The sequence below is a fragment of the Canis lupus genome, chromosome 24 (genome assembly GCF_048164855.1).
Source record: "Canis lupus baileyi chromosome 24, mCanLup2.hap1, whole genome shotgun sequence".
Lineage (NCBI taxonomy): Eukaryota > Metazoa > Chordata > Mammalia > Carnivora > Canidae > Canis > Canis lupus.
This window is the reverse complement of record NC_132861.1, coordinates 51,972,829-51,995,410: the sequence shown is the minus strand read 5'-3', so window position 1 is coordinate 51,995,410 and position 22,582 is coordinate 51,972,829. Positions and strand designations below refer to the sequence as shown.

The 22,582-nt window shown below is 41.9% G+C and overlaps 1 protein-coding gene, 1 long non-coding RNA gene and 2 pseudogenes across 2 annotated transcripts; 1 reads left to right on the top strand and 3 right to left on the bottom strand.

Annotated features, from left to right (window-relative positions):
- Positions 1-1,268: 1,268 nt before the first annotated feature.
- Positions 1,269-2,183, bottom strand: LOC140616386 (olfactory receptor 9S13-like; annotated as a pseudogene).
- Positions 2,184-7,058: 4,875 nt separating this feature from the next.
- Positions 7,059-16,804, top strand: LOC140616320 (uncharacterized). The gene is made up of 3 exons (XR_012016865.1): positions 7,059-7,310; positions 9,070-9,161; positions 16,186-16,804. It is a non-coding gene; the product is annotated as an uncharacterized lncRNA (long non-coding RNA).
- LOC140616319 (olfactory receptor 9S13-like) lies at positions 9,363-10,620 on the bottom strand. Its single transcript, XM_072796938.1, has one exon. It carries the CDS (start codon positions 10,516-10,518, stop codon positions 9,568-9,570), a length of 951 nt encoding a protein of 316 aa, XP_072653039.1. The 5' UTR covers positions 10,519-10,620; the 3' UTR covers positions 9,363-9,567.
- Positions 16,805-21,175: 4,371 nt separating the features above from the next.
- On the bottom strand, positions 21,176-22,246 carry LOC140616543 (olfactory receptor 9S13-like; annotated as a pseudogene).
- Positions 22,247-22,582: the final 336 nt, after the last annotated feature.

Sequence of the window (22,582 nt, the reverse complement as noted above, 5' to 3'; positions counted from 1 at the left end):
CAGGAGAGGAGCATAAACTCTAATAGCCTCGCTGTGGCCCTGAGTTGACTGTCCTCCCAGGGGTGGCAGGTGTGAACTCCTGAGCCTAAAGCCATTTCATCACCCCTTTCCCCATCACCTTCCTTGTACCGTTATCTGCAAGCTGAAATGATCTGTCAGGAAAAGCAATCCTCTCTGGGATCATCTCTGTTGGTCTCCCTGCAGCTCCTCAGCAGACCCTGACTGAGAAGTGGAAGAAGACCACCCTGAATACATTTCTGTTCCTGCAGAGGGGTCAGGAAGAGGTTGCTTTTCTAAATTATAGAACCAAAATAAGTTTGAGAAATTCAAGCACTTAGAATGTGTTGGCATGCAGTGAGGATGCCCCTCTGTTTACGTCAATCACTGTCCCAGCCCTGTGGGAGTTCTGGGGTTTCCATACGTCACTTGTTGGGGAGATGTTGGCCTGGGGGCACTTGTGTCTTTTACTTAATTGTTTTTTCTTTTCTTAAAGTGTATTTATTATTCATGAGAGACACAGAGTTAGAGGCAGAGATAGAGACAGAGGGAGAAGCAGGCTCCTCCAGGGGCCCCCACATGGGCTTCTCTCCCTGGACACCAGGGATAGAGCTTGATGCTCAACCACTGAGCCACCCAGGTGTCCCAATTTGTTTTTGTCTTTTACATAAATATGATCACACCCAACATCGTGTTGGCATTTTTAATCTTTTTACCATATACTGTGCAATTGTCACATCTGTAAGTAGTGACATTCTCATTCCATGTATTCAGTGTTCTGTTGTGAAGGGGATTAGGACTTCCTCATTTCACTATGTGAATGCCTATTTAGGAATGCACATTTTTTTTAAACATGATTCATTAGCCAACTATTACTATATCTTGTTTCAGATGTGGTGTTCAGTAATTCATCTGTTGCATATAACCAGCCCTGCTCATCACAGCACATGCATATTTTAATGACCATCTCCCAGTTATCCCATACCCCAATGACCTTCTATCCAGTAACCCTCAAGTCGTTTCCTAACTGAAAACTCACTTTTAAAATTGTACTCTAAAAAGGTCACTTATCCTAAGATGTACAATTTTAATAAATTCATAAGGCACAATATATTATTGTTGATTGTAGGTACAGCATCCCTCTAAAGCTTATTTCTCTTGCATGAATGAAATTCCTTCCTGTTAATTAATAATTTAAACACCCGAGTCCTGGCAAACACCATCCCCTCCATCTAGCCTGCAGAACTCTCAGACTTCCTTCACCACATCCTTCACGTGGCCAAGTGTTCCTGGCCCAGCCTCCACACAGCCTCCTTCACATCCTTGTTTTGCAGTCTGTAGATGAGGGATTGAGCATTGGGATGACCAATGTGTAGAAGACGGAGACCACCTAGCCCTGCTCCATGGACTCAATTGCTCCTGTCTGGGCATACATGACAAAGACAGTCCCCAAAAAGAGTCACTGCAGTCATATGGGAGCCACAGGTGGAGAAGATCTTGCGTCTCCCAGCTCCTGAGCCCATGCTCAGGATGGTCACTATTATGTAACCATAGGAGATGAGGACAACAAATGTCACACCCACAATCATGAGCCCACAGATGCCAAATAAGAGAAGTTCATTCATGGCCGTGTTGCCACAGGCGATCTGGAGCAGAGGGGCACATCACAGAAGAAGTGGTTGATGCGGTTGGAGCTGCAGAATGGGAGGTGGAATGTGAAGCTGGTCTGCACAACAGAGTTGGAGCAGCCTCCACAGTAGGCGCCCAGCACCAGGCGAGTGCAGGCAGACTGGCACATGGTGCTGGGGTAGCGCAAGGGGCTACAGATGGCTATGAAGCGGTCGTAGAACATAACACCCAGGAGGAAGCATTCAGTGGTGGCCAAAGGGATAAAAAGAAAAACTGGGTGGCACATCCTGCAAAGGTGATGACCTTGGACGAGGAGAAGTAGTTGGCCAGTGCATTGGGGCAATGACAGATGAGTAGCACAAGTCCACAAAGGAGAGGTTCTTGAGGAAGTAGTACATTGGGAAGTGTAGGCAGGCATCCAGGATGCTAAAGATGATATTGAGGAAGTTTCCCAGTATAGGCACCATATACAGGGCCAAGAGCACAGTGAAGAGCATGGCTTGGGTCTCCAGACCACCCCTAAATCCCTCTTGTACAAAATCTTGAAAGTGGATCATGGAGCTGTTTCTTTACTGTGAGATGGCTTGAGCCTCAGTCCTCACCAGGGAATTACTACTCCAGTATAGGCAGTTTAAGTGGGTCAAGCCAAACTTCCTGCTGAAGACTATTTTGAAAAGATAAATACTGAAAAAAATCTGATTGAAGGTATAAGAGAGTTACTGGATTGCAGAAGATTTACTAAACAAAATTAGATATAAAAAACAGGCATAAGGTTTTCATTATTGGAATTTCTTTTTCCCTTGAGATGTTAGCCAATTTTGAAGACGAATCTTAGAGGCTAGGTGGCTAACCAGTGAGGTTTTGCCTGTCTTGCAGAGCTAATGCTGAATCTGTTTGGTCATATTTCATAGGAGTGAGATAAATCAGGAGTAGGTATGCAGCCAAGCTTCTAACCTTTTCAATCAAGCAAGCGTATTATGATTTGATCTGAGTGCCAGTGCCCCTCACACCTTGCAAAACTAAATATATCTCAATAGGAAGGCATATATCCTGGACTGCAGTTGTTATCTATAAAAGTTCTGTGTAAATAATGCCAGAGAGAATTTTATGATTGAGGAGTTCCTGCAAAACGAATTAAAATATCATAAACAATAGAAAACACAAATAGCTTTCAGTTTTTGGAGTTAACACACATAAACTTTATTTTAAAATTTTATTATCTTTTAAAATATTTTTTAAAATATTTAATTTTTTTATTCATGAGAGACACAAAGAGAGAGGCAGAGACATAGGCAGAGGGAGATGCAGGCTCCATGCAGGGAGCCTGCCGTGGGACTCCATCCAAGGTCTCCAGATCGCACACTGGGCCGAAGGTGGCACCAAACCACAGAGCCACCAGGGCTGCCCCCACAAATAAACTTTAAATGGAAGTTATTATGTATAGAGGATAAAGATGAGAGTAAGAAACTTAGCAGAAATGTAAAGCAATCAAGAGAATAATATCTAACTTTTTACAAGTATACTGGCTAGATTAGGAACTCAATGAAAGAAGTTTACAGTTTAGATATAGCTAGAAAGAAAGTTTGTGAACTGGAATACAGAGCAGTAGAAATATTCAGAATCAAGTTTTGAGAAGCAAAAGGATAGAAAAATAAGAAATGAGGGTTAGGTACGAAAGATGTAGGGACATCCCTGCTATGAGTTCCTAAAGAAGGTTTAAAGAGAGAAAAAGGCTGAATCAGTGCTTGAAGAGAGAATGGATACTTATTATCTCAAGCCAATGAATGAAATTATTCTAAAGATTCAATAACCCTACCAAATCAAAGCAGGATTTATAGAAAGAACACCACACTTGAACATATGATAGTAAAAATATTTAGAACCAAGAGAAAAAGACAAATATAAAAAGAGCCTGACAGAGAACATGTAGTCACTTCAAGGATGGATAAGTGGCACAGTCGGGTAGGCCTCTGACTCCTGGTTTTGACTCAGGTTGTGATCTCAGAGTTGTGAGATTGGGCTCCATTTTAGGCCCACATTCAGCGCACAGTCTGCTTGAAACACTGTCCCTCTGCCACTGCCCTTCCTCCCCTAAAATAAATAAATCAATATTAAAAGGAAGACATATTCACTTCAAAGCATCAACTTTAGAAGTAAGATTGACAATTGGCTTATCAGACTAAAAATAATGGAAGCCAGATTAAAAGGAAATATATTTTCCTTTCTTCAAAGAAAATAATTACTAACTAGAATTCTTCCAAAAGGTATCTTTCAGAATGGAAAAGGAATGTAGAAATAATAGTTTAAGACTTCAATGCTCCACTTTCAATAATGAATTGTACAACAAAACTAAGTATCAGTAAGGAAATAACAGATGTGAACAGCATTATAAACCAAATAGTTAACAGGCATATGTGGAAACACACTGTGTTCATCAATAGCAGAATACATTAGTCTCCAGTGCACATGGAACATTATTCAGGATCGACCGTATGCTATTTCACAAAGCAAGTCTCAATAAATGTTAGAAGATTGAAAGTATAAGAAGTATGCTCTCCAAACAAAATGGAATGAAATCACAAAGCAACAGCATAAGGCCATTTGGAAAACTTACAGACACGTGGAAGCTCAACAACACATTTTTAAATCACCAGTGGGTCAAAGAAGAAATCACAATGGAAATTACAAAGTATTATGAGATTAATGAAAATGGGAACACTATACCCCAAGATTTAGGAGATGCAATGAAAGAAGGACTCAGAAATTTATAGCTATAAACACCAATATTTTAAAAAGATTTGTATTCCATAATTAACTTTCTATCTTAGGAAAGAGAGTAGAAAGGAATAAAAAACTACGCTCAAAGGAAATAGAATGAATGGAATAATGAAGATTAGAGAAGAGATCAATGAATTAGAGGAGAGTAGAATAAGACACTACAATCAAAGACACTAAAAGCTAGTTCTCTGAAAAGTTTGACCAACTAGACAAACTTTGGCTAGGTGGCGGAGAAAGTCATAAAACTTAAATTTCTAAAATCAGAAATGAAAGCAGACACATGACTTTTGATCCTCAGAAATAAAAATTATCATAAGAATATATTGGAACAATCGTATTCCAACAAGTGAGCTAACCTAGACGAAATGAACCAATTCCTGGAAACAGTGTAACAGAACTGACTCAAGGAGAAATAGGAAATCTGAGCAGACATACAACAAACAGTTGGAGTCAGTAGTCAAAACGCTTTTCTAACAAAGAGAAGTCCAGGACCAGAGGGTTTCAGTGGTGACTTTTACCAGTGAATACAAGAATTAACACACCCACAACTCAAAGTCTAAAATGTAGATATGAGAAACCACTTCCTAATACATTTCATAAGGCCTTCATAAGACCTACATTTCACACTAAATGGGGTCAAAGATATTGCAAGAAAATTAAGCTAAAGATCAATATGTCTTATGAGTATAGATACAAAAATCCTTATCAAAATTGAAGCAAGCTAAATCCAGCAGAACTTCACAGGGATTATACAGTATAAACAAGTGAGAGTATCCCAGGGTAGCAATACTGAATCAATATAAACAATCAATGTGATTCATCATATCAGCAAGAGAAAAACCAAGAACCATATGATCCTCTCATTGGATGCAGAGAAAGCATTTGACAAAATACAGCATCCATTCCTGATCAAAACTCTTCAGAGTGTAGGCATAGAGGGAACATTCCTCAACATCTTAAAAGCCACCTACGAGAAGCCCACAGCAAATATCATTCTCAATGGGGAAGCAGTGGGAGCCTTTCCTCTAAGATCAGGAACAAGACAAGATGTCCACTCTCACCACTGCTATTCAACATAGTACTAGAAGTCCTAGCCTCAGCAATCAGACAACAAAGAGAAATAAAAGGCTTTCAAACTGGCAAAGAAGAAGTCAAACTCTCCCTCTTGATTAACACTTTGAAGTGGTAAAATTGTCACTTTTGTGTCATGAGAAATGTTCATCAGTTAAAATGTTAAAACTAAAAAATAATAATGGTGAAATAAGAACATTCACTAGCATTTTCACTGATAGAATTTACTTGAAGCACATCGATTATGCTAAAAAAATCCCCTGAGTTCATAATACCAAAAATAAAAACCCCCTCATTGGTTACCTTTGGAGCTGATGCTGAGGGAATTCAAGCAGTGACCCTCACAGTGAGGAAATATTTGTCTCGAGCAAATTTGCTTTACAGAATATTGCTACTAATAAATGAAGACTGAAATACAGTATTTGAATATTATCATCTTATAAACCCCTAATGAAATAATGAGTTTAGGTAAGATTACTGATATCCACTAATATTAAAAAAAAGAAGAGATGCAGCCAGGAGGACCTCTCAGTGGAAATAGAAACAACTCTTATGAAATATTCTTGCCAAATATCAATCATGAATTAGAGTGAGACTTTAGGACCTACCAAGTACTGGAAATATAAGGAGCAAAAGGATATAAGGTGGTTTGCAGGATAAAGAACCTGTTTGTACAATAAATTAAGTGCGGTAATAATTTTGACATGAAAATAGAGGGACAGGCAGCCAATGAGTTAGAGATTAAAGAGTCATCAAGAGAACACAGTGTAAGGATGTTATTGAATCCTGCTCCAAAACAAATGATAAAGGAAAAATGACTCCATCAGAAAAATGAAAAAAGTAAAAGGAAACTTAATCATATTAAGAAGTAATTATTTATTGTTTTATGAAAATAGTAACATAAGAGTTGTCTTTCTTTAAAGACCTCACCGTTTAGAGGGATTAGATATGATCGGCTCTAGGATGATAATATTGAAGTTGGTGGGTGCCATAGGTAATCCATTACTGCTCTCGTTTCATGTCGGTGTGTTTGAGAACAGCCATAATAAAGAGAGGCATGCATCAAAAAAATAAATAAAATAAAACTAAGTGGAGAGAATTTGTCCTCACACAGGAGAAAAGCAGACGTGATCGTTAGGTAGCAAGAAACTGACATGAGGCCTAAATACGTCTGTATTACGTGAAAGACTAAATTGTTTTGAACAATATAAATGGAGTAAGTTTCCATGAAAAGCTGTGCCAGTAGGCAGGTTGAAGAAACAAAACTTAACCATACGCTATATAAGAGATAAAAAAGCAAACAAAGTGTTGAAAACAAAGTGATGGAAACATACGCAGCAAACTAACATTCCACCAAACAACCACACGACACCACAGTTGCTATACTAACCCCAAAGCCCACTTCACGATGGAAGCACCAGCTGAGAAGAGGACACTTCACAGTGACCAGAAACATTTGGTTCCCCCGAGACGGGCAACCGTGCTAAATGTGTGAGCACCTGCCAGAAGAGCCTCAGGATGTGCAAAGCAAAACTGGGCACTTTCAGGAGAAAAGTACAAATCCACAACTATGTGAGAGATCTTAACCCCCTCCCTTGGAACTGATAGGACAATCCCACAAGATTCCAAACTGGATACGGAACGTTTAGGCTGTAACATAGTGACCATAACCTAATGGAGCAAGGCATCCAACAGCAGGATGTATATCTTTGTTTTCCGTTTTTAATAAGTTTTTAATTAAAGTCCAGTATAGTTAATAGAGTATAATATCAGTTTCAGGTGTAAATATAGTGATTCAGCACTTCCATAACAACACCTGGTGCTCATCACAACAGGTGCGCTCCTTCATCCCCATCACCTCGTTCCCCCGTGCCCCCCCCCACCTCCCCTCTCTTACCCTCAGTGTGCTCTTGGTAGTTCAGGTCTGTTTTCTGGTTTGCCTCGCTCCTTTCTTCCCCTATGTTCATTTGTTTTGTTTCTGAAATTCCACACGTGAATGAGATCATATGATAATTGTCGTTCTCTGACTTTATTTATTTATTTATTTATTTATTTATTTATTTATTTATGATCGTCACTCACAGAGAGAGAGAGAGAGAAGCAGAGACACAGGCAAAGGGAGAAGCAGGCTCCATGCACCAGGAGCCCGACACGGGATTCGATCCCAGGTCTCCAGGATCACGCCCTGGGCCAAAGGCAGGCGCCAAACCACTGCGCCACCCAGGGATCCCTCTCTGACTTTATTTAGCATAATACCCTCCATATTCATCCCTGTGGTTGTAAATGGCAAGACTTCATGGGTTCTTATGGCTAGTCAGGGCAGAGGTGGGGTTACCCCTTCAGCCCCTGAGGCAAGCCCTGAGTGCTTACTGTCTACCATAGCGCTGATGCCTCCCGTACACACATGGTGTCCTTCATACCCTGAGACCCCGAGGGATGGCTGCCTTGACCCTTAACTCTTCCGGGTGAGGGTCATGACTGCTCAATATCACACAGCCAGCACTTGCTCTCCCAGGATCTCTGAACTCCTGATCCACATCCGTGCTTCTGAGGTTGGCCCAAGTACTCTCACCCCTCCTCCTTCAGCTCTGGATACATATGCAATAAAGAGATTGTGAGGAGAGAGTAAAGGGGGCCCTCAAGGCCCCTGGGAGATTCAGACTGGGTGCCCACATTTGAGCTTCAGGAAGCTCCTAGATCATCATGGTGATTGCAGGGGACAGAATGTTCAGATCCCCTTAGCTTCTACATGTTGTTGCATCATCCAGGCAGCAGAGCAAAGACCTGCACCTTTGGGTCACTGTGCTGGGAAGGTCTCTCCACCTGCATGGCTAGGACTTGGATGCCATTCACTTGAATGGAAAATAGGTGAGCTTGTTTGTGTTCTGGCCTCTACAGAGCACTGGGATTCCCAGTTCTCCTGGGTTCCCCTGTCAGCAAGCTTTGTCTGACAACCCCTCCCCTACATGGCCAGGCTCCAAAGCCCAGAAGTCTCTTGGGGCCCCAGGTATCAGGAAAAGAGAAGCATAGACTAAGAGCAGACGCTGTGACCTTGAGTGGACTATTTTCCCTGGGGCAGCAGGTGTGAACTCCTGAGCCCAAAGCCATTTCATCAACCCTTCCCTCCATCACCTTAGGCATACCATTCTTCTGTGAGCTCAAAAGATCTGTCTGGAAAGACAGTCCTCTTTGGGTTCTTCTCTGCTTGCTTCTGGTCTCTGTGCAGCCGACGCTAATCCATGTGGGGAGAAGACAACTCTGAATACATTTCTGTTCATGAGGGAGGATTAGTTGGAGGTTGTTTTTAAAAAGTATGAAACTGAAATGTGCCTGAAAAATTCAAGCACATAGAAAGTGTGTGGCCTGCAGTGAGGATGCCCCTCTGTTTACACCAATCACTGTCCCAACTCTGGAGATTTGGGGTTTCTACTTCTGCATCTTTGGGGAGGAGGAGGCCTGAGGGTGCATTGTATTTCATTTAACTTGTTTTTCCATTACAGATATATGACCACACCCACATCAGGTCTGAATTTTTAATCTTTTATCAAATACTGTGTAATCCTCACGTTCTACAACAGTGACATTCTCTTTCAGGGTCTCAGTGTTCCATTGTGTGCGGGACCAAGACTTTCTCATTTCAATCTGTGAATGGCTGTTTAGGATTGTACATTTGTAAAATTAATTTGGTAAGCTAACATACACTATAGCAGTAATTTCAGATGTAGTTTTCAATAAATCATCAGTTGAGTGTAACACTAGGTGCTCATCACGTCATAAGTCCACCTTGTTGCCCATTATCCAGTTACCCACACACTCCCCTCCAGAAACCCTCAGTTTGTTTCCTATATAGAAGAGTCATTTTTAAAAATTTTATTCTGAAGAGGGCACTTAATCTGAGATCTACTGCTTAATATTTTTAAGGGCACAGTATATCATTATTGATTGTAGGTACATGTACAGCTCATTACTAAAGCGTTCGCTCTTGTTGACAGAAGTTTATGTCTGCTAAATAATAACTCCTCCACCCCACCTGGGGCACCTCTATATACTCCATCAAGTATGCAGGACACAATGACTCCCTACAGCACATCATCACATGGTCATGTGTTTCTGGCCCAGCCTCTGCACAGCCTCCTTCACATCCTTGTTTCGCAGACTGTAGATGAGAGGATTGAGCATTGGGATGACCAGCGTGTAGAAGACAGAGACCACCTTGCCCTGCTCCATGGACTCAATTGCTCCTGGTTGGGCATACATGACAAAGAGAGTCCCAAAAAAGAGAGTTACTACAGTCATGTGAGAGCCACAGGTGGAGAAGATCTTGCGTCTCCCAGCTCCTGACTGCATCCTCAGGATGGTCGCTATGATGTAGCCATAGGAGATGAGGATCACAAATGCCAAACCCACAATCATGAACCCACAGATGCCAAACATGAGAAGTTCATTGATGGCCGTGTTGCCACAGGCGATCTGAAGCAGAGGGGGCACATCACAGAAGAAGTGGTTGATGCGGTTGGAGCTGCAGAATGAGAGGTGGAATGTGAAGCTGGTCTGCACAACAGAGTTGAAGCAGCCTCCACAGTAGGCGCCCAGCACCAGGCGAGTGCAGGCAGACTGGCACATGGTGATGGGGTAGCGCAAGGGGTTACAGATGGCCATGAAGCGGTCGTAGGCCATGACACCCAGGAGGAAGCCTTCTGTTGTGGCCAGCAAGGAGAAAAAGAAAAACTGCATGGCACATCCTGCAAAGGTGATGACCTTGGACGAGGAGAAGAAGTTGGCCAGTGCATTGGGGGCAATGACAGATGAGTAGCACAAGTCCACGAAGGAGAGGTTCTTGAGGAAGAAGTACATTGGGGAGTGCAGGCGGGCATCCAGGGTGATAACAATGATCATGAGGATGTTGCCCAGTACACTCACCATATACAGGGCCAGGAACACAGCAAAGAGCAGGGCCTGGGTCTCAAGGCCAACTCCAAATCCTTCCAGCACAAAATCTTGAAAGTAGACCATGGAGAGGTTTCCATTACTGTGAGGTGGCATGAACCTCAGTCCTCTCCACAGGAATTACACCTCCAGTATTAGCAGATTAAGTAGGTCAAGTTAAACTTCTGCTGAAGATAATTTAGAAAAGATAACAAAACCAAAATCTGATTGAAGGTAAAAGGGAGTTAATGGGTTAGTGAAGAATTTTTAAACAAAATTCAAGTTAAACACATAGGCCCTAGGATTTCATTACTGAGAGCTTATTTCTCCTTGTTACATAAGCCCATTTTGCAGAAGAATCTGTGAGGGCAGGTGATTATCAGTGAGGATTTGACTGTTGTGTGGAACTCCTGCTACAGTGGTTGGTTACCACGGACAATGCTAGATGCACCATAGGAGTGAAATAAATCAGGAGTAGGTATGCAGCTCAGCTCCTGACCAATTAGATCTCTGAAACTGTATTAAGATGTGAACTGAGTACTAGCGCCTCTGACACTTTGCAAAAATAAGCATATCTCAAGAGGAAGACACATCATCCTAGACCACAGGTGTTATCTATAAATGGTTTTTTTATGATAAATTTATTTTTTATTGGTGTTCAATTTGCCAACATACAGAATAACACCCTGTGCTCATCTCCTCAAGTGCCCCCCTCCGTACCCATCACCCATTCACTCCCACGCTCCTCCCTCCTCCCCTTCCACCACCCTTAGTTTGTTTTCCCGAGTTAGGAGTCTTTATGTTCTATCTCCCTTTCTGATATTTCCCACACACTTCTTCTACCTTCCCTTATATACCCTTTCACTATTATTTATATTCCCCAAATGAATGAGAATATATCATGTTTGTCCTTCTCTGATTGACTTACTTCACTCAGCATAATACCCTCCAGTTCCATCCACGTTGAAGCAAATGGTGGGTATTTGTCATTTCTAATGACTGAGTAATATTCCATTGTATATCTATAAATGTTTTGTGTCAATACTGGCAGACAGAATTTTAAAATTGAAGAGTTCCTGCAATATGGATTAAAAATTCAGAAACAATAGAAAAACTCAAAGAGGTTCTTGATTTTGGAGTTGACACACCAACTCTAAAGTTATTATGTGTAAAAGAAACGTTCAGACCAAGAATTATAGCCAAATGAACAAACAATGAAGAGACTAATATGTAACTTTTTGGAAGTACAGTAGCTAAAATTAGGAACTCAATGAATGTACTTCACAGAGTAGAAATAGCTAAGGAGAAAATTTGTGAACTAGAATACAGATCAGTAGAAAGTTTTTAGAGTGAGATATTGAGAGACAAAAGGATAGAAAAGTCAGGAATGAGGGTTTGAGTTAAAATATATAGGGACATCCATATCCATAAAAAATAAATTTATAAGAAAATTTTCTTTTGTAAAATAAAACATAACTGACTCGAGAACTATATAATCTGAGCAGACATATAACAGAATGAATCACAAGTCAAAAAGCATTTCTAACAAAGAAAAGATCAAACTAGATGATTTCAGTGGTGACTTTTATCAGCGAATACAGAATTAACACAAGTATGCTCAAAGTCTAAAAAGTAGATAGGAGGAAACACTTCTTTTTTCTTTTCCTTTTTGTTTTTTTATTGAAGTTCAATTTGCCAACATATAGCATAACACCCAGTCCTCATCCCACCAAATGCCCCCTTCAGTGCTCATCACCCAGTCACCCCAACCCCCTTCCCACCATCCTTTCCACTACCCCTTGTTTGTTCCCAGTGAGGAGTCTCTCAAGTTTTGTCACCCTCACTGATATTTTCACTCATTTTCTTTCCTTTCACCTTTATTCCCTTTCATCCTTTTACTATTTTTTATATTCCCTGAATGAATGAGACCATATAATGTTTGTCCTACTCTGATTGACTTATTTCACTCAGCATAATACCCTCCAGTTCCATCCATGTCTAAGCAAATAGTGGGTATTTGTCATTTCTAATGGCTGAGGAATATTCCATTGTATACATAGACCACAGCTTCTTTATCCATTCATCTTTCTTTTTTTTTTTCACTAAACTCATACCTTTCAATAGTAACTCTGAACGTGAACGGGCTTAATGACCCCGTCAAAAGGCGCAGGGTTTCAGACTGGATAAAAAAGCAGAAACCATCTATTTGCTGTCTACAAGAGACTCATTTTAGACAGAAGGACACCTACAGCCTGAAAATAAAAGTTGGAGAACCATTTACCATTTAAATGGTCCTCTAAAGAAAGCAGGGGTAGCCATCGTTATATCAGATAAACTAAAATTTACCCCGAAGACTGTAGTGAGAGATGAAGAGGGACACTATATCATACTTAAAGGATCTATCCAACAAGAGGACGTAACAATCCTCAATATATATTACCCGAATGTGGGAGCTGCCAAATATATCAATCAATTAATAACCAAAGTGAAGAAATACTTAGATAATAATACACTTATACTTGGTGACTTCAATCTAGCTCTTTCTATACTCGATAGGTCTTCTAAGCACAACATCTTCAAAGAAACGAGAGCTTTAAATGATACACTGGACCAGATGGATTTCACAGATATCTACAGAACTTTACATCCAAACTCAACTGAATACACATTCTTCTCAAGTGCACATGGAACTTTCTCCAGAATAGACCACATACTGGGTAACAAATCAGGCCTGAACGAATACCAAAAGATTGGGATCGTCCCCTGCATATTCTCAGACCATAATGCCTTGAACTTAGAACTAAATCACAACATGAAGTTTGGAAAGACTTCAAACACGTGGAGGTTAAGGACCATCCTGCTAAAAGGTGAAAGGGTCAATCAGGAAATTAAGGAAGAATTAAAAAGATTCGTGGAAACTAATGAGAATGAAGATACAACCATTCAAAATCTTTGGGATGCAGCAAAAGCAGTCCTACAAGCATCCATTCAAAAACTGGAAAGAACTCAAATACAAAAGCTAACCTTACACATAAAGGAGCTAGAGAAAAAACAGCAAATAGATCCTACACCCAGCAGAAGAAGAGAGTTAATAAAGATTCAAGCAGAACTCAACTAAATTGAGACCAGAAGAACTGTGGAACAGATCAACCGAACCAGAAGTTGGTTCTTTGAAAGAATTAATCAGATAGATAAACCATTAGCCAGCCTTATTAAAAAGAAGAGAGAGAAGACTCAAATTAATAAAATCATGAATGAGAAAGGAGAGATCACTACCAACACCAAGGAAATACAAACGGTTTTAAAAACATATTATGAACAGCTATACGCCAATAAATTAGGCAATCTAGAAGAAATGGACGCATTCCTGGAAAGCCACAAACTACCAAAACTGGAACAGGAAGAAATAGAAAACCTGAACAGGCCAATAACCAGGGAGGAAATTGAAGCAGTTATCAAAAACCTCCCAAGACACAAAAGTCCAGGGCCAGATGGCTTCCCAGGAGAATTCTATCAAACGTTTAAAGAAGAAACTATACCTATTCTACTAAAGCTGTTTGGAAATATAGAAAGAGATTGAGTACTTCCAAATTCATTCTATGAGGCCAGCATCACCTTAATTCCAAAATCAGACAAAGACCCCACCAAAAAGTCGAATTGTAGACCAATATCCTGATAAACATGGATGCAAAAATTCTCAACAAGATACTAGCCAATAGGATCCAACGGTATATTAAGAAAATTATTCACCATGACCAAGTAGGATTTATCCCTGGACACAAGGCTGCTTCAACACTCGTAGAACAATCAATGTGATTCATCATATCAGCAAAAGAAAAAACAAGAACCATATGATCCTCTCAATAGATGCAGAGAAAGCATTTGAGAAAATACAGCATCCATTCCTGATCAAAACTCTTCAGAGTGTAGGGATAGAGGGAACATTCCTCGACATCTTAAAAGCCATCTATGAAAAGCCCACAGCAAATATCATTCTCAATGGGGAAGCACTGGGAGCATTTCCCCTAAGATCAGGAACAAGACAGGGATGTCCACTCTCACCACTGCTATTCAACATAGTACTGGAAGTCCTAGCCTCAGCAGTCAGACAACAAAAAGACATTAAAGGCATTCAAATTGGCAAAGAAGGAGTCAAACTCTCCCTCTTCGCAGATGACATGATACTGTACATAGAAAACCCAAAAGACTCCACGCCAAGATTGCTAGAACTTATACAGCAATTTGGCAGCGTGGCAGGATACAAAATCAGTGCCCAGAAGTCAGTGGCATTTCTATACACTAACAATGAGACTGAAGAAAGAGAAATTAAGGAGTCAATCCCGTTTACAATTGCACCCAAAAGCATAAGATACCTAGGAATAAACTTCACCAAAGAGGTAAAGGATCTATACCCTAAAAACTATAGAACACTTCTGAAAGAAATTGAGGAAGACACAAAGAGATGGAAAAATATTCCATGCTCATGGATTGGCAGAATTAATACTGTGAAAATGTCAATGTTACCCAGAGCAATTTACACGTTTAATGCAATCCCTATAAAAATACCATGGACTTTCTTCATTCATCTTTCAATGGAGAAAACACTTCTTAATTCATTCCATAATGCCTGTTTTGTTTTCACACTAAACGGAGTCAAAGTTGTTGCAAGGAAATGAAGCTACGTATCAAAATGTAATGACTATGGATATAAGAATCCTTATCCAAGTCCAAGTAAACTAAATCCAGCAGAACTTCACAGGGATTCTACAGCATAACCAAGTGAGAGTTATCCCAGGAGTGCAAAGACAGGTCAATACACAAAAGTCACTCAATGTAATACACCATACAAATGGAATTAAGGGGAAAAAAACTACATGATCATCTTAGTAGATACAGGAAGAGTACAAGACATTGCTAGAAGAAATGAAAGAAGACCTACATAAATGTAAAGATATCCCATGATCATGGACTGGAAGGCTTACTAATGTCAAGATGTAGTACTCCCCATATTTATGTACGGATTCAATGTAATCCTATGGAAATTCCAATTCCCTGTTTTTTTATGCAGGGGGGGTTGTTTTGTTTTGTTTTGTTTTCAGAATTGACCCTAAATAGCTGAAACAATATTTGAAAAGGACAAAGTAGGAGGGCTAGCACTTCCTGACTTAAAAACTGACTTTGAAGCAGAACAGTGTTGTGCTTGCGCAAGGATAGACATAGACCAAAGGAATGGAATCACAATACAGAAATGAACTCACACATCAGCGATACTCAACCAGGGGCCGAATAATATTTTATTATTAAAAAATATTAAAAATAATGCATAATGGACAAGACTCTAGAATATTCACCAGCATTTTAAACTGAGAGAATTTAATTGAAGCACATCAACCATTCTAAAAATACATGAGTTCATAATATTGAAGAAGAAAACCCCTTCATTGTCTTCCTTTGGAGGATGATGCTGAGGGAATCCACACAATGACCCTCACAGTGGGGAAATAATTGTTTATTTTTTTAATTCTTATTTTTTTAATAATAAAAATATTTTTTATTGGTGTTCAATTTGCCAGCATACAGAATAACACCCAGTGCTCATCCCGTCAAGTGCCCCCCTCAGTGCCCGCCACCCAGTCACACCCTCCCCCTGCCCTCCTCCCCTTCCACCACCCCTAGTTCGTTTCTCAGAGTTAGGTGTCTCTCATGTTCTGTCTCCATTTCTGATATTTCCCACCCATTTCTCAATTCTTATTTGTAAACATTTTATTTATTTATTCATGATAGACAGAGAGAGGCAGAGACACAGACAGAAGGAGAAGCAGGCTCCGTGCAGAGCCCCCGACGTGGGACTCGATCACGGGTCTCTAGGATCACACCCTGAGCTGAAGGTGGTGCTAAATTGCTGAGCCACCCAGGCTGCCTGGGAAGAGTTGTTTAAGGATTTTTCCCTTAGAATATTGCAACTAATAAATGAAGATTGAAATACGGAATATGAGTATTCTCATCTTATAAACCCCTAATGAAACATCCAGTTTAGGTAAGATTAATGACCACTGTTAATATTAATCAAGAGATGCAGCCAGGTGGACCTCAGAGGGGAAGTACACACAATAGTTATGAAATATTCTTACCAAAAATCAATTGTAAGTCAGATTGAGCCTCTAGGACCTACCAGTTTCCCAGAATGTAAGAAGCAACACAATATGCTAATCAACACTACAGGGACAGCATCAGCAACACCTGTGATGTGTGTGAAAAGCATTGCAGGATAAAAAACCGGTTTTCTTCAATAAAAAGGTTGAAGTAATAATATTGAAAGTGAAATAAGTCAATCGGAGAAGGACAAACATTATATCTTCTCATTCATTTGGGGAATATAAATAAGAGTGAAAGGGAATAGAAGGGAAGGGAGAAGAAATGGGTAGTAAATATCAGAAAGGGAGACAGAACATAAAGACTCCTAACACTGGGAAATGAACTACGGGTGGTGGCAGGGGAGGAGGGCGGGGGGGGGAATGGGTGATGGACACTGAGGGGGGGCACGTGACGGGATAAGCACTGGATGTTATTCTGTATGTTGGTAAATTAAACACCAATAAAAAAATAAATTTATTTAAAAAAAAAAGAAAATAGAGGGACAGGCAGCCAGTGAATGAGAGACTTCAGAGGCATCAGAGAACAGTGGATGGATGTTATTGAATCCTGTTCCAAAACAAAGTATAAAGGAAACATGAGCCAATCTGGACAATTAAAGCACTAAATGGAACTTTTATAATATTAAGGATAATATTAATTTCTTTGTGGAGAATAGTTAAATTGAAGTTGTGTTTAAAGTCACTGTTGAGAGGGATTAGATATGATTAACTGTAGACTGATAATTATTGAAGTTGGTTGGTGCAAATAGGTAATCCATTATTGCTCTAGTTCCATGTCTGAGTGTTTGAGAACATCCATAAGAAAGAGAGTCAAGGAAGTGACACACAGAGGAGAGGAGCCAGATGTGCTGTACACGTTTGAAAATGTGCATAATCCTGCTAATCATCAGGAGAAAGCAAGTTCCCATGTTAAAAACGTCCTCCTGCACACCCGCCCAAATGTCTCAAACTAAGCAGAGGGGCAGTAACCAGCGGTGTTGTGGACGGGAGCCACTGGAAGGGAGTGTAAATCAGGACACATTTGTCATTTTTTATTGATGTGGAGGATCCCTGTTCCTCACCTGTGTCTTGACTTTCCCTCTGGAAGTGCACACAGGTGCACAGGGAGACCGCAGGGAGGCTGTTCTCAGCAGTGTTAGGACCATAGCTGCACTAGTGAGTTGTGGTATGTTGCCTGGCGGAGAACTAGACAACCCTAAACAGGAAGCAGCATGATGCTGACCATGGACTGTAGCCTGAGAACAGCTGCTCATCACAGGTCAGGCTCAGGTCACTCACTCTCAGAGCCTGGATTTCCAAGGGCAGTTGGCCCCCAAGGAGCCAAGTCATCCTGTTCAAAACTGCTTACTCAGGTCCAGGTGGAGGAGGTCACCACCAGGAGCCACACCAAACCCGTCTCCCTCTCCCCTGATCATCCTGGGTTGTGTCCTGAAAATCTGCATTGACCCCCTGCCTCCACCACACCTGTCAACTCAAGACCCTTCTCATGTCTCATGTGAATGGTCGCAATGGTTTCATAATGAGCTCTAGCCTGCCCGTTCCCTACTTTGTATCCCAAACAGAGCTCCTTGTGCAGAGTCACCAAATCCTCCCTCATGTCATATTGCTCCCTAATGCAAATGAGTGACAGCTTCCCCACCAGCTGAGGGATCCTGGAGAGGAACCCAAAAGGGACTGGAACCCTCAGCTCCAGACAGGGACATCATACTCGGAGATTCTCTGATTCTCGCCATCTGTCATGATGTCTGTCTACCTCCATCCAACTTTAGTGTGTGACCAGCTCTAATCTTCAATGGGCTCTCTGTCACTCTCTGATGTGACAGTTTCCTGTTTGTGCCATCAGCAGCCTGGTCATGTCCCCCTCACTGCCTGTGTCCCATCAAATTTGAACTGTTTGTTGTAAAGTCGGCCTTTTTACAGAGCCATGAGCTCCCAGGGCTGGCCCTGGTCTACAGTATTTCTGCATCCCTGTGGCCATGTCCCTTCGAAGGGTGTACTCAGTACTCTGGTGACCTACTGATTTGAGCCTGAGAAATGCACTTCAGGTCACGAGGGAGCCTGGTGCTGTGATCTCTGTTTACAATGAAAACCGGGCTCTTTAGCTGGTATGACCCTGAAGTCCAAGACAGTGCTGGCCAGGGCAGGAGTGGGGTCACCCCTTCAGCTGCTGAGGCAAGCCCTGAGTGCTTACTGTCTACCTTAGCTCTAAAGCCTCCCTTACACACATGGTGTCCTTCATACCTGGCAGCCCTGAGGGATGGCTGCCTTGACCCTTACTTCTTCCAGGTGAGGGTCATGACTGTTCAACATCACACAGCCAGCACCTGCTCTCCCAGGGTCTCCCAAGCTCCTGGCCCACATCCGTGCTGATGTTGACGACGTCAGCAGGAGAACTCTCACCCTTCTTCCTTCATTAATGTCTCCCATGCAATGAAGAGAGAGTGGGGAGGTGGCAGGGGAGGACCCTCAGGGACTCAGGTAGTCTGGTGGATACCTGAGGTTCAGTCTTCAGTAGACTCCTTGATCTTGGTAGACTCGTGGGGGGGAAGGGTCTCAGCTCACCTCAGTTTCCACGTCTTGTTGCATCATCCAGGCAGCAGAGCAAGGACCTGCACATTGGGGTCACTGTGCTGGGAAGGTCTCTCCTCCTCCAAGGCTGGGATTTGGAGCCTTGAATGGCCAATTAGGGGAGCTTGTTTGTGTTCTGGTCTCTGGAGTGCTCTGGGACTCCTGGTTCTCCTGGGTTCTCCTGTCACCAAGCTTTGTCTGACCTGCCCTCCTCTACCTGTCCAGGCACCAAAATCCAGACGTTTCTGTGCTCCTCAGGGGGTGAGCAGAAGAAGATCATAAACTCTAATAGCCTCGCTGTGGCCCTGAGTTGACTGTCCTCCCAGTGGAGGCAGGTGTGAACTCCTGAGCCCAAAGCCATTTCATCACCCCTTTCCCCATCACCTTCTATCATTATCTACGAGCTGAAATGATGTGTCAGGAAAAAACAGTCCTCTCTGGGATCATCTCCGTTGGTCTCCCTGCAGCTCCTCAGCAGAGTCTGACTCAGAAGTGGAAGAAGACCACCCTGAATACATTTCTGTTCCTGCAGAGGGATCAGGAAGAGGTTGCTTTTCTAAATCATGGAACCAAAATAAGTTTGAGAAATTCAAGCACTTAGAATGTGTTGGCATGCAGTGAGGATGCCCCTCTGTTTACGTCAATCACTGTCCCAGCCCTGTGGGAGTTCTGGGGTTTCCACACGTCACTTGTTGGGGAGATGTTGGCCTGGGGGCACTTGTGTCTTTTACTTAATTGTTTTTTCTTTTTTTAAAATTGTATTTAGGGGATCCCTGGGTGGCGCAGTGGTTTAGCTTTGGCCTTAGGGCGCGATCCTGGAGACCCGGGATTGAATCCCACGTCGGGCTCCCGGTGCATGGAGCCTGCTTCTCCCTCTTCCTGTGTCTCTGCCTCTCTCTCTGTGTGTGTGACTATCATAAATAAATTTTAAAAAAATTAAAATTGTATTTATTATCCATGAGAGATACAGAGAGAGAGGCAGAGATAGAGGCAGATGGAGAAGCAGGCTCCTCCAGGGGCCCCCACATGAGCTTCATCCCTGGACACCAGGGATAGAGCATTATGCTCAACCACTGAGCCACCAAGGTGTCCCAATTTGTTTTTGTCTTTTAGATCAATATGATCACACCCAACATCGTGTTGGCATTTTTAATCTTTTTACCGTATACTGTGCAATTGTCACATTTGTAAGTAGTGACATTCTCATTCCGTGTCTTCAGTGTTCTGTTGTGAAGGGGATTAGGACATCCTCATTTCACTATGTGAATGCCTATTTAGGAATGCACATTTTTTAAAACATGATTCATTAGCCTACTATTACTATATCTTGTTTAAAATGTGGTGTTCAGAAATTCATCAGTTGCATATAACCACCCCTGCTCATCACATCACATCACACGCATATTTTAATGACCATCTCCCAGTTATCCCATGCCCCAACGACCTTCTGTCCAGTAACCCTCAGGTCGTTTCCTAACTGAAGACTCACTTTTATTTTTATTAGTTTTTTAATAATAAATTTATTTTCTATATGTGATCAATTTGCCAACATACAGAATAACACCCAGAGCTCATCCCATCAAGTGCCCCCCTCAGTTCCCGTCACCCATTCACCCCCACCCTCCACCCTCCTCCCCTTCCACCACCCCTAGTTCTTTTCCCAGATTTAGGAGTCTTCATGTTCTGTCTCCCTTTCTGTAATCTCCTACCCAATTCTTCTCCCTTCCCTTCTACTCCCTTTCACTGTTATTTATATTCCCCAAATGAATGAGAAGAAATCATGTTTGTCCTTCTCTGATTGACTTACTTCACTCAGCATAATACCCTCCAGTTCCATCCACGTTGAAGCAAATGGTGGGTATTTGTCATTTCTAATGGCTGAGTAATATTCCATTGTATACATAAACCACATCTTCTTTATCCATTCATCTTTCGATAGACTCACTTTTAAAATTGTACTCTGAAAAGGTCACTTATCCTAGGATGTACAATTTTAATAAATTTATAAGAAACAATATATTATTGTTGATTTTAGGTACAGCATCCCTCTAAAGCTTATTTCTCTGGCATGAATGAAATTGCTTCCTGTTATTTAAAAATTTAAACACCTGAGTCCTGGCAAACACCATCCCCTACATCTAGCCTCCAGAACTCTCAGACTCCCTTCACCACATCCTTCACGTGGCCATGTGTTTCTGGCCCAGCCTCCACACAGCCTCCTTCACATCCTTGTTTTGCAGACTGTAGATGAGGGGATTGAGCTCTGGGATGACCAGCGTGTAGAAGACAGAGACCACCTTGCCCTGCTCCATGGACTCAGTTGCTCCTGGCTGGGTATATATTACAAAGACGGTCCCAAAAAAGAGGGTCATTGCAGTCATGTGGGAGCCACAGGTGGAGAAGACCTTGCATCTCCCAGCTCCTGAGCCCATCCTCAGGATGGACACTATTATGTAACCATAGGAGATGAGGACCATATATGTCACACCCACAATATTGAGCCCACAGATGCCAAACAAGAGAAGTTCATTGATGGCCGTGTTGCCACAGGCGATCGGGAACAGAGGGCACATCACAGAGGACGTGGTTGATGCCGTTGGAGCTGCAGAATGAGAGGTTGAATGTGAAGCTTCTCTGCACCAGAGTTGAAGCAGCCTCCACAGTAGGTGCACAGCACCAGGCGAGTGCAGCCAGACTGGCACATGGTGGTAGGGTAGCTCAAGGGTCTACAAATGGCCATGAAGTGGTCGTAGGATATAACACCCAGGAGGAAGCATTCAGTGGTAGCCACCAGGGATAAAAAGAAAAACTGGGTGGCACATTCTGTAAAGGTGATGACCTTGGATGAGGAGAAGTAGTTGGCCGGTGCATTGGGGGCAATAACAGATGAGTAGCACAAGTCCACGAAGGAGGGGTTCTTGAGGAAGACATACATTGGGAAGTGTAGGCAGGCATCCAGGGTGCTAAAGATGATCATGAGGAAGTTGCCCAGTATAGTCACCATGTACAAGGCCAAGAACACAGTGAAGAGCATGGCTTGGGTCTCCAGACCACCCCTAAATCCCTCTAGTACAAAATCTTGAAAGTGGCCATGGAGAGGTTTCATTACTGTGGGATGGCATGAGCCTCAGCCCTCACCATGGAATTAGTACTCCAGTATAGGCAGTTTAAGTGGGTCAAGCTAAACTTCCTGCTGAAGACTATTTTGAAAAGATAAATACTGAAAAAAAATCTGATTGAAGGTATAAGAGAGTTACTGGATTGCAGAAGATTTATTAAAGAAAATTAGATATAAAAATAGGCATAAGGATTTCATTATGGGAACTTCCTTTTCCATTGAGATGTAAGCCAATTTTGAAGAGGAATCTTAGAGGCTAGGTGGCTAACCAGTGAGGTTTTGCCTGTCTTGCAGAGCTAATGCTGACTCTGTTTGGTCATAGCATCCAATCATGATATAT